Source organism: Phaseolus vulgaris, chromosome 2 (genome assembly GCF_000499845.2).
Source record: "Phaseolus vulgaris cultivar G19833 chromosome 2, P. vulgaris v2.0, whole genome shotgun sequence".
NCBI lineage: Eukaryota > Viridiplantae > Streptophyta > Magnoliopsida > Fabales > Fabaceae > Phaseolus > Phaseolus vulgaris.
Genome location: NC_023758.2, coordinates 46,943,314 through 46,958,551, shown reverse-complemented (window position 1 = coordinate 46,958,551; position 15,238 = coordinate 46,943,314). Strand labels below are relative to the sequence as shown.

Genomic DNA, 15,238 nt, shown 5'->3' with positions numbered 1-15,238 from the left:
ACCTAAAATAAAAAATAATATACTTTAGTTATCTGCATATATTAAAAAATTATTTAAATTTAATTCAACTTCATCAAATCAGTTTATAAGATAAAATTTGCATTTATATATTATGAATTTTTAACACATTTTTTCATGAAGCTGTCAACTCGTATGTGAATCTATATATTATAGGTGATTAAATAATGGTTCACAGATAGCTTAATAAGTCCAACAAACACATATCTTCGTTGGAATATGTTCGAAATGACTCTAATACCATGTTAAATATTGAACTTTAAACTTAACTGATAAAAATTAACTTATAAAATAAAATTACAAATTTATATATTATGAAATGTTAATTATGTGTATCTATATTTTAATTTAAATATTATATATAATAATAACGTGACTTGATAATAGTAATATATGTTCGGAGTAAAAAATAAGGATAAATAATATCTTCGTATATATAATTAGAATGAAAATAATCAAAATTTTGATTATTTAATCTTGAAAACTGAGTGTGTTTATTAATTGTTTGATAAGGTAGGGTTTGGGATGAGCTTTTGCTTTTGTGTGAATGTATGTGCCAGGGAAAGACACTGATGAGATATAGTGCTTTTTATTTCTTGGCACCACTCTAACCTTTAGTCATATCCGAACATTATTTATACAATAAATTATATATTTTAAGAGAGAGAAAAAAAAACTTATAAAAAAAAATGTATGCAAAGATAAAGCGAAAAATAAGTTAGAAAATATAACAAAAACTATAGTTAGAATTTAATTATGCCAAATCTTAACTGGTGTCTTTAATTATGAAACTAAAAGAACTTTTTCTTATTAAGATAGCAGAAATGCCCTGTTTTATGAAGTTTTAATGTGTTTTCATATAGATTTTAATACTTTTCACAATTTTTTTTATTAATGTTTGCATATTTTTATTTACTTTTCTATTTTCATTATTTAAAAAAAAAAAAACTGTGTTTTTAAACCTCACCCTTCTCTAGGATTCCATTGACTTTTTCATAATAAACGTCCACACTGCATGTTAAATCAATGCATACACTCACCTTTTTACACCATCATTTATTGCTTCTCTTTCATAGAGGAATCCAATTTTTCCTCAATCAATGCAATTTTTCTCATCATTCAAAAACTAATATGATCTTAGTAAAAGTTTACAATTATGTTAAAGATTTTTTTGGTTTAGAAAAATAGTTAAAAATTAAATCATTTTAAATTTATTTAATGACAAAAATACAAAACTAAATTTTGTACAGAAAATGACAGAATAATCATAATAAAGAACAAAAAATAGAGTATGAAATCATAACACTGATTTAGTACTTTTTGTTTACCAGAGAAATCATTTTCCATTTTTTCTTCTACTTCAGAAAATTCAATTGTATTTGTGTATGTTCTACTATTTTTCTTGCATCTTCCACTTTATTATAAATAATAAAGAGAAAATGTTTAACAACGGCATTTGAGTGACATGATTTTATGTAGGGACAATTATAATAAAACGAGAGAGTAAAATAATTTTAATTAGGAAATAATTAATGTTATTACCTAACATAAATATTTTCTTCATTTTATTCAATTAGAATACTAGGTATATAAAGTATAAAAAAAATCTACCCTATTCATCACAATAGTCTTTTTTTTTTAAAAAAAAAAATCTTTTCCTAATTTCAGTTATTGATAAACTAAAAATCATATTAAAAGACACACCCATCATAAAAATAAGATACTTGATGATAACACATTTTGAGTTATTTTCATATTATATTTGAAAACATTTTTTATTCTTATTTATAATATACACATGTAATAAAAATATTTAAAATAAAAAAAATATATATTTATGCATGTTATTTAAGTGGCTAAAAAGTTATCGACACACATTGCTTGAAGATTGAATACATTGGTCACCAAATAATAAATCTCGTCTTAAGGCAATTAATAAAGAAAAACACATATCTAGGGATGACAATGTGTAACGAGTTATATAGGTTGGTATGCAGCCTGCTACCAAAAAGTGCAGGACAAACTTAGTAATTTAGTTCATCTTATGCCCGTCCGCATAACTCGCAGTCCATGCGGACCAACAACAAGACGGGCGCAGGTTGGTCCGCTAGCCCGTATAAATAAATAAAAATAATTATTTTATTTTTTTGTAAAAGAAAAAAGAAATATCATATTACATTCATCCATTATTATAGTGTGACATTTATTTTATTTTATTTTAAAATAATTGAATTTAATGTACTAAAAAAAGAAATGTTTTATTTTAATCATTTAAAGGGTTATGATTAAGAGTGATAATGAATTTAGTTTTAAGTTAAGTCTTATATTTAAAATTTATTAATAAAAAATATTATATAAAAAAATCAATAGAATAGATAAAAAATTAGTCATCTTTATTAAAATATTTTGTACCAAACTTTGATAAAATACTTTTATTCATTTATATATATAGGAAAAATAGATGCAAAACAAAACTTTCATTATTTTTAATCAAGCCTTCTAACAACCCTTATACTTGAATTTATATTTTTATATTAATTGAATGAATTGAAACAAAAATAAAATTTTAATTTTTTAATAGTAGGAATAACAACTTTTATGGAGACCAACAAAATGAGCCCGTAGTTCTTGTATTGCATTGTCATTCTTACATGAACATAATTTCTCCCAATCACAATATTAACTTGATAAATCATTTCAAACAATGACTCATTATCTTATATCTCTAAAAATACACATTCACTGGTAAAATAAATGTATGCTTTACAATAACAATAAATACTCTAACCATAATCAAATGTCTTTTGAAAGTATAGAGATGTATAAAAAAAAAAATCATCACAATTCTAGTAATTATTTGAGAAGAGGATTTCTTCTTTAGTGTAAAAATAATATATATTGAATATTTTAATTTAAATGATATAATCTAAAGAATACAATATTTATTTAGGAATGAAGGTTATTAACATATAGATTTGTGATTGGATGGTATGATAATTTAACATTATGTTGCGGATAGAGAAAGGAAGATGAAAAGGGCAGAAGAAATGAAGTGAGTAATGGGCGTTATGTTCATTAATGAAATCCAATAAATGCAAGGAATTGGGAAGAGAGATCAACGCTGCACAATATCTATGTATGTACGCCAAATAATTGATATTACGCCCTTTTTTTCTTAACATTATTTTATTGAAACTAAAAGTATAATATTTTTCTTATCTATAATAAAATAATTACACAACTTTTTATTCTATTCATTTTTGTTATTTTCGTCTAATACATAAATACATGCGAAAATTATTGAATGTAATTAAAAATTTAAGAGATTATAAATCTCAGTAATATTGTTTTATTGTTAGTAGAAATATATTTAAAATAATAATAATAATCTTTTATATAATTTAAGATTTTTTTATGTCATCTCAATGTACTCCAATTAAATGGTTTTATCAAATTCAAATCTTAATTTTATTATTCAACATAGAGATATCCAAAGTGATCAGAAACTAAATAAAACTTTGTAAAATTTATAGTTGTAGTGTACAATATAGTATAAGAGAGTTGAGAGTGTATTTCGAAATAAAAAATAAAATAAATATATATGAAGTTGTTTTTTTAATACAAATATTTTGAAAATGTTGATTGTGGAAAAATCGATGATTTTTTTTTACATATTATTAATTTATAAAATTAATCTTCCTTATGTTAATTTACTTAATTCTTGATTACTACAAAACACGAGTAAATATTTATTAAATATAAAAGAAAATCTAAAGTTGCATTATTAATATGAACATGTGAGACTTTAAAAAACACTGGTCAATCCTCGATTTCACCATATTCTCCCAATTCAACCTTTATTGGTCAATCGTTATTGTTCAAATACTAATTATCTTTTTCTATGCTAAACATTAATTGTATTTAAATCACTACTCCTCCATTATCTTTCTAATAAAGAATTTTTTAATTGTATTTTTTAATCAAGTCTAGTTATTTAAACGAAGCAAGTTTTATAGTCTTCATATAGTTAATCTTTTGAAAATAGATTATGCACCATATTTATTTCGAAATGAACTATAAACAAACGTGTTTTTTTATTGTAAGTGTTTCATTTTCTTTTAATTACAGGCAATTAAAAAGAGATCATATTAAAATTAATTCAAAAGTATATATTTATATGGTGGTCACAATGCTTCCACAACAATATTAACAATGACATAATAAGTGGTATTTCAATGAAGCTTATTGACACTAATATATTTTACTGATTTTGTAATTTTTCTAATTAATAAGTCTAATAAAATTTTATGGAGATCTTTTTTAAAACTCAGTGTTAAATGTTATATAATGTCAATAAAATTCAATAAAAAGTTTTATAATATTCGTATCACCTCTAACGAAAATGTTCTTAGAAAATAAATATATATGTCTTTATTATTTATGTCATTAATATTGGTTTTATATTATGTGATATCTTTACCAATACCTCGATATTTTCTTATTAATAATTTGTTTATGTTTTATGAGTGTTTTTTATATTGTGGAATTTAAAAATTATACCATTTTGTAAGTCTTAATTCTTATTTATGGTGTCATAGTTATGATTTGTGTTTTTAATAAATTTTAACCAATGATTGAAACATATTAGAAAAAAAAATGTGTCCAAGAGTGTACAACATTTCTTATATAAACAAAATAAAATCTAATACTAAAAAAATAGAAGACTAATAAAAAAGAGTGTATAAAAAGAATGAATATAAATACATATCATAAACGCTAAACAAATTAAAATATTTTGAATAGAAAAAGGTGGTAGAATTAAAAAATAGAGTTAAAGGTGTTTAATAGATCGAGTTCATATGTAACATGAATCATAGTGATCTCACTTAAAATAGAATTGTTTTGCAGACTGACTTGACTATGGATATAAATTGAGCAACACCAAAGCATGCATTTAACGTTTGTCTATCATCATTGTGTGCAATGAAAACATGAGACCTGGATTCTGCTGATACAATGAATTCAAAGACTCATGTGATTCCAAATAATTGTGAACTAAAAGGACCCATTATATATATTTACGAAAGGATGCACTATGAATTGACTTAAAAACTATAAGGTAAAAGTATAATCAATAATTTTGGTAATATCCATTATATGAATATGATAATAAGAAGTAAACTTTAAATTTAACTCAATTTCATAAAAGTGATTTATAAATAAGGTTTGAAATATCCTAATATCATTGATGTGAGATTTTTAACGCATCTCATCACGCTGAGATTACCAACTTGTACGTGGAAATATATGTTATGGGTGGTCCGATATCGGTTCGATAGCGGGTGACATAATAAACCCAACAAACTCTCGATATTATAAACTTTAAATGACTCTAATATCATACTAAAAAGTGAACTTTAAATCTAACTCAATTTTATAAAATCGATTTATAAAATGGAGTTTACATCCAGTTATAAAAAATGAAATATCTTAACCAGTAGTAGTTGATGTGAATAAAATTACTTTTAAAACGTAATGGGTAAAAAAAATGCTTATAGATTGAAGCACATGGATTGCAACATAGTTTATGATAGATAAAAAGGAGTAATGGACTGAGGGAGGCATAATCGTACCTCGGTTAGAACTAGTTTAGTTGTGCCTAAAAGTGGTTTTCTTCTTGATTTGTCTCCTGCATATAAACACAACCCATACTATCAAACCCTAGATTTTATGTGCATTGTTTAATATGGCACAATCATGAACCAAATATATCTATCTTTCCCTTATGCACTAGTTTGGGTGATTAGTGATTTGTAGCCATCTTGATTTGACCAATCAATTGTGGGACTCGAGTGAGGAGAAGCAAAATCCATTAAGTAAATCACATATTAAATTGTGGTATTTGGTGCAATTACTTCCCACTCACTCATTCATTCTAGGGTGGCTAAATGTATAATAATAAAAGGCACCATAAACAACACATTTGGCTTGTTTTCATTATTGAGTGGTGTCATTTGAATGCAAGAATTCTTCAATGATTGCCACTCTTTCATGGGTTTTGAGTCGAATCTTGGAGGACCCGCATCCTTGGTTTTAGGAATAAGTTTTTGAATTTTCTTAATCAGCATAAATAAACTATAAAATGTTTTAGTGAGACTAATCATCCATCCACCAATTTTGTTTAATCCATAGTCTATTCCTTTATTGATTACAGAATAATAGCTGACATTTGTTGATTGGTGAGTTAAGGTTGAGGCAAATCTCCACCAACATATGCCAAAAAAGTAAAAGGAAAGAGAGAATGGTTGGTGACACATGCCAGAAACGCAAATGAAGTTTTTCTGACTCGTGAACCCAAACATTAAAAAGTAAGCAATTTGACACAACAAATAACCTTATTGAAGATTTCATATCTTGGATTGAAAAAAATGAAATGAAACTAGTGCCAAACTGGGGACACGCTATACATTAACCAACCAATGAAGTTGGTTCCTGCAGATTCAAAGTAGCACCTACAGAGAAATAAAAAAACCTGAACCGTTCAATAAAATATAAATTACCACCAGAGTTCTGACAACTACTAAATATTAAATACTAGTACATCACACACATCACATTTGTGTTTTGTAAATATAGTATCACCAGATTGTTTTTATCCTCACGGAATAATAAATTTCCTAATAGATGGAAGAAGAGATTCTCGAACCTCTTCAAATTTGATTCCTTCTTTGCTTATTTATTTATTTATTTATTTGTTACGATCTTTTACAAAAAAGGGTTGTGACTTCAGATCTGTTAGGTAAAACGCCAAGCCCATGAGTTCCGAGGTTTGATGATGGGCATGGCAATTACTTCCCCCAATTAAATTTCAACTTCGACCTAATTTTAACGTGAAATATCTTTAAATAAAAGAAATACATAGAAATATCCCACATCGACTAGATATTAGAGTCTTTCATTGTATATAAGTGGATGTAAATCTCAACTCTATGAGTTGATTTTATGGAGTTGAATTAGGCTTAAATCCACTTTGTAACAAAAATATTTTTATTTAAATTTTTAAATTGAACATAATTTTTACAGTTCAGAATTTTTTTAATTTTTAAATTCTTTATAATAATCTATTCCATATTTGCTTTTCCATTTCTAATTTTAGATTTTCATCACTTCTAGAATAAAGAGCATTTTAGGAAATTTTAAAGTATATAGATTGCAGGTACAAAAAAAGTTGGGTGGAGGAAGAATTTGCTGCATAGCATTAAACATTAGGCCCATGTTTGTCTGAACTCTTTCTTATCTTCCCACGCCATGTATGTTATTTTACAGAAATGCTTTTAAAAAAAATTAATTTCATTTAATATATTGTTAAAATCATGTATATAGAAATTAGTTTTGGCTCTATATTTTAGCATAGTGTTGTCAAGATGGACAAGGAAAACCTCTTATATGTTTACAATGAAACTAAGTTTCATCACACTTAAAAAAAGGGAATGTTAAAAGGGGAAGGGAGGTGTAACGACGGAAGAGAAGGATAGACCTTACAAAATACAAACTTAAGGAGAGGAAACTTGAAAAGAAGGAGAGAAAATCTGAAGGCAATTGCTTCCTGCACCCGATCAATTGTGACTGGCACCCGACATTTTTAAAAAAATCCTATTATGCCCTTGTCTTCTTTACTTTTGAAAATATTGAATGGTGAATGTGCTACAGATGAAAATATCCGGAAGGCAATGTGCTACGGATGAAAATATCTGGAAGGTATGGAATGTGCTACGGATGAAAATATTCGGAATGCATGGAATGTGCTACGAATGAAAATATCCAGAATGCATGGAATGTGTTACGGATAAAAATATCCGGAAGGCATGGAATGTACTACGGATGAAAATATTCGGAATGCATGGAATTGTCTTCTTCACTTTTGAAAACGTTGAATGGTGAGGTGCAGAGTAACTTCATTGCAGAAGAAGTGTTTTTAGTGTGGTTGTGGTCGGACAATATGCAACCCCTTTGGTAGCCTACACAGTCCAAAACCCAAAAACATTATCCCCGTGTTCTTTAAAACTATACACTGCATTGGCACTATTGGCCAGTTCCTTCTGCTTCTATATTCTTCATATCACTCCAAACTTTATGCAACCCCTTTGTTTTCGTTCAAACTGAAGCGATCCCAGATATCGTCTTCCAAAAGTCTGGACTTTGTATTACGGAAGTAGGCATCCGAAACTATTGTATTCACTACGAACAAAACCATTCGCAGGTTTCCATTTGTCCCAACTTCCGGAAAAAACTATCCGCAGGTCAAACAATGTATTATGGATAAAAATATCCATAACTCAAACCATCAATTCCGGATAAATATATCCGGTATACAAAGTTGAATTTCGGATAAATATATTCGGTAGGCACACATGAGTTCCGGATGAATATATCCGCAGGCATACATGAATTTTGAATAAATTGATCTGCAACATTTACTTTGTCTTCTCCGACGATGCTTCCTTCTCCGACGTTCGCTCCTGGGTTTCGCTGCCTCAGAGGTCCTGCTCTGCCTGCGACGGTGGTGCTCCATCGAAGGTGCTGTCTGCGACGTAAGGTTCACTGCAGAAATGAAGAAGAGGAAAACGTTGGGTACATATCTCTCACTAACCAAATGTCAATGTTAATTAAGGGTAGTTTAGTCTTTTTCTTGTTTACAATTGGGTGCCAATCACAAATGATCGGGTGCAGGGAGAATCAGCCAAATCTGAATCCAACCAATATGCATAATGGACTGTTTCTTCCTGCACCTCCATACCTTCTTCTTTCACCTCCATAAATTTTTCAAAAATACCCCTTTGTAATATTCCAGATTATGTAATTTGAAAGTTATTTTTCAAATTTGTAATTAGCTTCCGGATTACATAATCTGAAAGCCTTTTTTCAGATGCATGATTACTTTCTGGATTACATAATCTGAAAGTCTTTTTTAGCTTCCAGATTATGTGATCTGGAAGTCTTTTTTCAAATGCGCTTTTGGATTATATAATCCGAAAGCTACTCTATGAAGGTGGCACGAGGAATAAAAATGTATTTTCATGTTTTGTATGGAGGTGAGAGAAGAAGATATGGAAGAGTAGGAAGAAACAATCTGCATAATGTTGAGATTATTGCAACAAACGATATCAAGCCCAATACATTTTTGTAATTAGGGTTGTTAATATTTAATCATAAAATCGAACTCTATAATTTCAGTCAACTACTTTTATATTAAAAAATTGAACCAAACTAACAAAATTTAGAGCTAAAATGTAGTTTTATTCACCCAGTTTTCTTCACTCTCCTCTTGCAAATATCTTATATAAGTAAATAAAACCATACTTTTGACACTATTCACTTTATACATAGATAAATTAATATTTTATTATAACATAACTTATTGTCCACCTTTCAATTTCTGAACCATCAGCATTCAATGTTCCGATCTTCAGGCCATCCAAACTCCTCTAAGAATGCCAACACAACACCATTTGACCAGCCAAAACCAGTCTGCATTGCAATACAACCAGTCAAATTGATGTGGAAAACGAAGATGGTAGAGATGTCATTTATTTAATTCCTCTCTGAAGTAAGTCAAATAACAATTTTTTCGATGTTCTCTAAAATAAGAAATCCATACTGAAGAAGTCATTAGTCAAATTTCTTCTAGTCAATCAAGTCAGAATATATTTTTTTCAAACGTTTCCCTAGACCAAAAAGAATAATGTTGAAGAGTAGTGATACCTGGGGCACATATTCACCTCCACCTCCAAATTCTCCACAATGCTCCACGTTAAACTTTTCATGCATTGAACCCGTTTTCTTGTAAACAATATAATTGGTTGTGACCCATCCGATGGCAATTTCTTCAGCCAATGACCTTGCTTCTTGCAACCCAGATTTTAGAAGGCCTTCCACTAGCATGTGTTGAAGCGGCGCCCACCCATTTGGAAAGTCCCTATTGCAAGTATGTAAGGATCATTGATAAGTGAAACATTTCACCTGTCTTCCCCACCCTCACCCTGCTTATCACTTACCACTGTTGTCCTGAATCAGTCAAAGAAGTTGCAACTCCAGCAGCACGGACAAGGCCGGAAGTTTTGAGACTTTCAACAACACTACCCACAAGTGAAGTGTCTTGACAAAAAATAAACATATTTAGTAATCAACTTAAAATGCAGAAAAATGTTTTTTTTTCTATGTTTCACAGACAAAGGTAAACTCATCATAGTGATCAATATCACCCAAGTTCAAATAAATATTAGTTATCGGTTGTGCTAGTTTGACGTCAAAGCAAAAACAGTCTTGAAAGTAGAAATTTGTAGTGCATACAATAGGAGTCCCATCCTTATTTAAAGTACTGTATGACACAAAGGAAAATAAACTGTCACACTGCTTAATAGACTTTTAGCAATATTTCATAAAATCACATGCTACTCTAAACCAGTTTAGCAATCTACCGATATGTTTGAAGGCCAACTATTCAATGTAAGTACTTAAAAATATGCAGTTACTTTAAAATTTGGCATTCGAGACCAGTAAGGCCACTTGTTAACCTATAATTGAACAACGAAAATCGAAGTCTATAATGGTGTAATTGTTACACTTCCGAAAATGATCTTTAAGTTGCTAGTACTTCATGCATAAATGTGTGTATTCAAGGTAACCTAGTGCGCATGAAGTTCTAGCTTTATGATTAGCAAACAAGAAGGATGCTTAACGGATACCACAATGATTGCAACAACTGTTTACGTAAATTTACTCATTAGTCGTTTGTAAAGTTGATATTGTAACATATCAATCATACCTGAATAAAATGGATTCATCCACAAAGGAATAAAATTGGAAGCAAACACATTTTGATTCTGGTGCCCGTTTTTCCAAACATGAACCTCCTGAAAGTATCAAATAGACAGTCAGAATAACTACAGAAGGCTAAGACAGCTCATCTATTGGTAGATTAATACTAGTGGTTCCAAGAAATACCTCACATGTATTTTCGAGCCAGAAGTCAAGCCATTGTTTCATGTTTGCATTCCAGAAAACCGAGTTCATTGCCTTCTTTCTAAGATCAGAATTTTCCAGGAACCTTTCAGCAGTGCTATTATCTCCAGCAACTTTTGCAAAGAAGGCAATATTAAGTTCCATCTGAACCAATGGGCATCACAGAATTGATAAGGTTACAACAGACACTGATTTCAGATCTTCTTTTAGTCATTTGTCTGAGACTTACCCCGAGTAGAAATGCATTTAAATCAACAGGTATTACAGAAGTTGTAGCCACTGTTGTGAAATTAGGCGGGTTTCTGCATCAAAAGGTACACGATTGTATTGAACTGTAGTATTGTTGACTTTTAAACAAGGGAAAATGTTAGAACTAAGTCGATGTGTGTTTTTCTGAGGAAGGTAATCATTTGATTGAAAGCGTCTTGCTTAGGCTTGGGAGCCCCTAATGAACATCGTGAGTTACTTTATGTGTATCCGAATGCCTGGGCAGATATTCACATGATTTTCATATTTTATCCTTTTTAGGTGTCGAAAATCTTAGCGTATGTAAAATAGTACCTCATCCATCTAGTGCTGAAATCCCATCCCGATTCAGCAGTTGATGCCAACTCACGGTAAAACTGCTGTTTTTCTGAAACACTCGAGAAATTGGAAGCAAATGCCTTGTCCTATGGCATGAATTACCCAAAGTTATAGTTTAAGTCCCATTTCAGTAATACCACAGTTGTTAACAAACCACACACACCTTTGTGGATGATTCTGGCCTGGGTTTGTCCCACATTGCATTATAGCGATTTAAAGTGTGAGGGCAACCTTGAGCATCCAAAATGGTCACCTTATGTATCTCTACAAGATGAAGCAAAAGGTAAACGTAACCTAAAATAGAAGGTACATGTACAAATATCATCCAACCGCAGATAATAAAGTTATCGAGGCAAAAGTTGTAGAGTAATTGATACCTGAATTCCAAAATTCATACTCTTTGAGTAGTGCAGGTAGAGATCTTTTAACTAATTCCACGTCACCGGTGGTACAGTATATCTCATAAACCATAGCGCTTAAAAGGGGAGGCTGGCTATAAAATCATTGTAAAGTTTATACTTACCTTATCAGTTTGAAAGGGCAGAATCATATACAATAAATTCCTTTTATTTCAAAAGGAGCGGTGCATGCTGATATCAATGAGAATGGCATTTTCTTCTATCAACAGATATGAATGAGGATGACATGATATGAAGGTAAAATGACGAGGGCAAAATCATGCTACAATATCCGTTCGAAACCTACTCGTGAGGTTGTTCTAAATTATACAACTAGAAGAAAAAATTGATCTTTTTTAGGTGCAAAGATGGATTAGCATCTAATTCAATAAAAGGATCAAAATTATTAACGTTGTAAGAAAATGCGTGTAGATAAATCATAAGCATACAGCAAAAACTAAAAAAGGAAAGGTCCAAGTTGAGACATGAGTAGCAATACACTTCTTATAAATCCTCCTAATACGTTGTTAAAAAATATAAATACATGCAATATAATATAAACGTGAAAAGTGTGCCATACTTTATTCATTTAGTAAGCAAGAGAATTAGTAAAATACTATTAAGATGATTCTATTTCATACCACAGGTCATTAATTTCACATTGGCAACTTCTCGCCTTTTAAACATAGTAAATTGGTAAGAGTTGATAGAAGTTTGCAATTGCCACACAAGCCAATAACGAGAGTTAAATTTATTAGTAAGTTATAAAGATTTTCATGCATGTCCAATTGTCCACAAATACGCGATGAGAATACAAACATAGAAAGTTTGTTATATTGAAAAGGAAAATATTTATATTGGAAACACAAAAGACATTAAATACTAATTTTAGGGGTGAAACTTACATACATTACAATATAGTGAAATGAAAACAGCATAGGCACCATATATAACAAAAGATATAGACACTACATCTTTGTCCTCTCCAGAAAAATTTAATAGCACATACTTCACGTCTTCATTCATGCCACACGTCCATGTACAGTGTAAAAATCTAAAACTATATAACCAACTTTTATTCATCAAGATACAATAAAAGATAAAAAAAATCATACCCAAAATGACAAATAAATTATTGCACGATTTCCAATTTACAAGAAATAATTAATAAAATTCAGTAAATATAACAATAATAAATAAAAAAATCAATTCAATTAGTGTAGAGAGTACCTCCTGTTAGTGTAGTACGCTCTAGCACCATTAAGAACAAATCCATATTGCTCTACCAAGGAAATGAGGTTGGTTACAATAGCAGTGGCAGTATCGTACATTTTACTGGCGATCAGGCCCCTGAAGCCCAAAAGTTAAACCCAGTAAGAAGGGACAGATCCAGGACCAGGACCAGGCCCAAGGACAGATCCAGGACCAGGCCCAGTAGTAATAACGTAGTGCACGAACAAACAAAAAAATAAAATTAACGGACCTAATTACCCAATAGGAATCCCAGTAATAAACCTCGCGAAAACGCGAACCGGGAATGACAACTGAACCGGGGAGAGGGAGCAGCGTATGCAAGTCCGGGTGCGCCTGCACCGCAGCGGATACTTTCCGGCTCAAGTTTTTCCAAAGCGAATGGACCTGCAAGGCCCAGGCCCGCACCTGAGGGTTTTTGACTTTGGGCAAGAAACCCTCCGGTTCGCGAACGAAATCGTGTGGTTGCAGGTACACCAGATCGTCCCCTGCACCTCCCAAGTAGGCTTCTAGAAAACGCTTTAAATCTTCAACCGCGACGATCCCGTGGGCGTTGCGCGGAAGCTTCTGGAACGCGTCCTCGGTGACGGACAGTTCGAACTTGAGAGGCATGTCGACGTAGGTCTTGGGATCGAAATCGGAAGCGCCGAAGGCCTCGAAGGCGGTTTGTTGGAGGCGTTGGAGGAAGGAGAGGAGCGAGGTGGAGGGCGTGACGGCCATGCCACAGCGTGATGATGATGATGATGAAGTTGCTGTTACAGTGAGAAGTGTTAGTGAGAGATGAATAAGCCATGTGAGAATGTGCAGTTTGTGAGCGTGGAATGAAAATTTTTCAGGCATTTTTCTTTTTTTATTTTGGGAGAAAATGTGGCAATGAATTGATGAAAGAGAAGAAGAAAGAATGAAGGAATGATTACGACGAAGAAGAAAACAAAATCTGCGAAGCCGGCGATTGATGCTAGGGATTACGAAGAGTGTGTGTGGCCTTTCCTTTTGCTCTTTTTGTTAGCTTTTTATATTCATGTTCCACCGTATTCCTTCAAGGGATTACGAAGAGTGTGACATTTCCTTTTGCTCTTTTTATTAGCTTTTGATATTCCTTTTTCAAGGGATTCATGTTCCGCCATATTCCTTCAGTACTAAAATATATTTCTTGTCAGAGCTTAAAACATTTTTATAACTACTGAAAGAGAAAGAATGGACATGAATGGAAGAATAACTTCTAAAGGAACAATAAGAACTTTTATCCTTCAATATTGGTATGGAAGAGTGATTTAAAGAGAGAATAATGAATTTCATCCTTCAAATTGAAATTGTATAATCCTTTTTATCAGATGCATGCATCAAATTGAATATTAATGAGAAAGAAACTTCGCAAACTAAATTGAAATTTATTTTGCAGATTTTTTTGGTTTGGGTTGAATGATTTATGATTTAGAGTTTACGATCGATTATACGATTAAATTTATTATTGTTTAAACGGAATATTGACAAATCTAATTAATAGGAAAATTTTAGAAAATATATTTTTAATCATGATTTAAAATTTTAATGTGACTAAATAGTAGAAGATTCATGATAATCATATAAATAGACACAAATTTTGAGATTAAGGCATGGTTAGTAATAATATCGAACACTAGATATCAAAATTTCACTTGAGGGTCGGAGTGTTTTATACAAGTACCATTCAAGTTTAGTTCATGAGGAGAGTGAGGAGACCATTTCGAAAAAAAGAGATGAGAGGTAAACCGACCGACCAAGAAAAAAGATAGTCGTTCTCTTGGTTTCAACCCCGTTCGAGAACACTTATAAACCTCCTTCTATTGATTTTTAGTTGGGATTGATAATCACATTCATTTTCAAGTTAATTACTTAAAAAAAAATTGCATGTATAATGACTTCAACAAGGATTCGAGAAAAACGCAAATAAGATGAAATTGAAAAAAAAATTGATGAAAATA

The 15,238-nt window shown here is 30.9% G+C and overlaps 1 protein-coding gene across 2 annotated transcripts; it reads right to left on the bottom strand.

The window, feature by feature from the left end:
* Positions 1–8,364: 8,364 nt before the first annotated feature.
* On the bottom strand, positions 8,365–14,380 carry LOC137812754 (trehalase). Of its 2 annotated transcripts, none has more exons than XM_068614941.1 (12): positions 13,507–14,178; positions 13,254–13,373; positions 12,003–12,118; positions 11,789–11,889; positions 11,602–11,711; positions 11,270–11,342; positions 11,023–11,184; positions 10,844–10,931; positions 10,074–10,173; positions 9,781–9,994; positions 9,445–9,546; positions 8,365–8,619 (listed from the first exon to the last, which is right to left on the bottom strand). In XM_068614941.1, exons 1-11 carry the CDS (start codon positions 14,112–14,114, stop codon positions 9,463–9,465), a joined length of 1,776 nt encoding a protein of 591 aa, XP_068471042.1. In that variant the 5' UTR covers positions 14,115–14,178; the 3' UTR covers positions 8,365–8,619; positions 9,445–9,462. The 2 variants fall into 2 exon arrangements, with proteins under 2 accessions (XP_068471042.1, XP_068471043.1); XM_068614942.1 differs by lacking the exon at positions 8,365–8,619 and adding an exon at positions 14,192–14,380 and having other exon boundaries at positions 9,247–9,546; positions 13,507–14,026.
* Between the last annotated feature and the right edge of the window lie 858 nt (positions 14,381–15,238).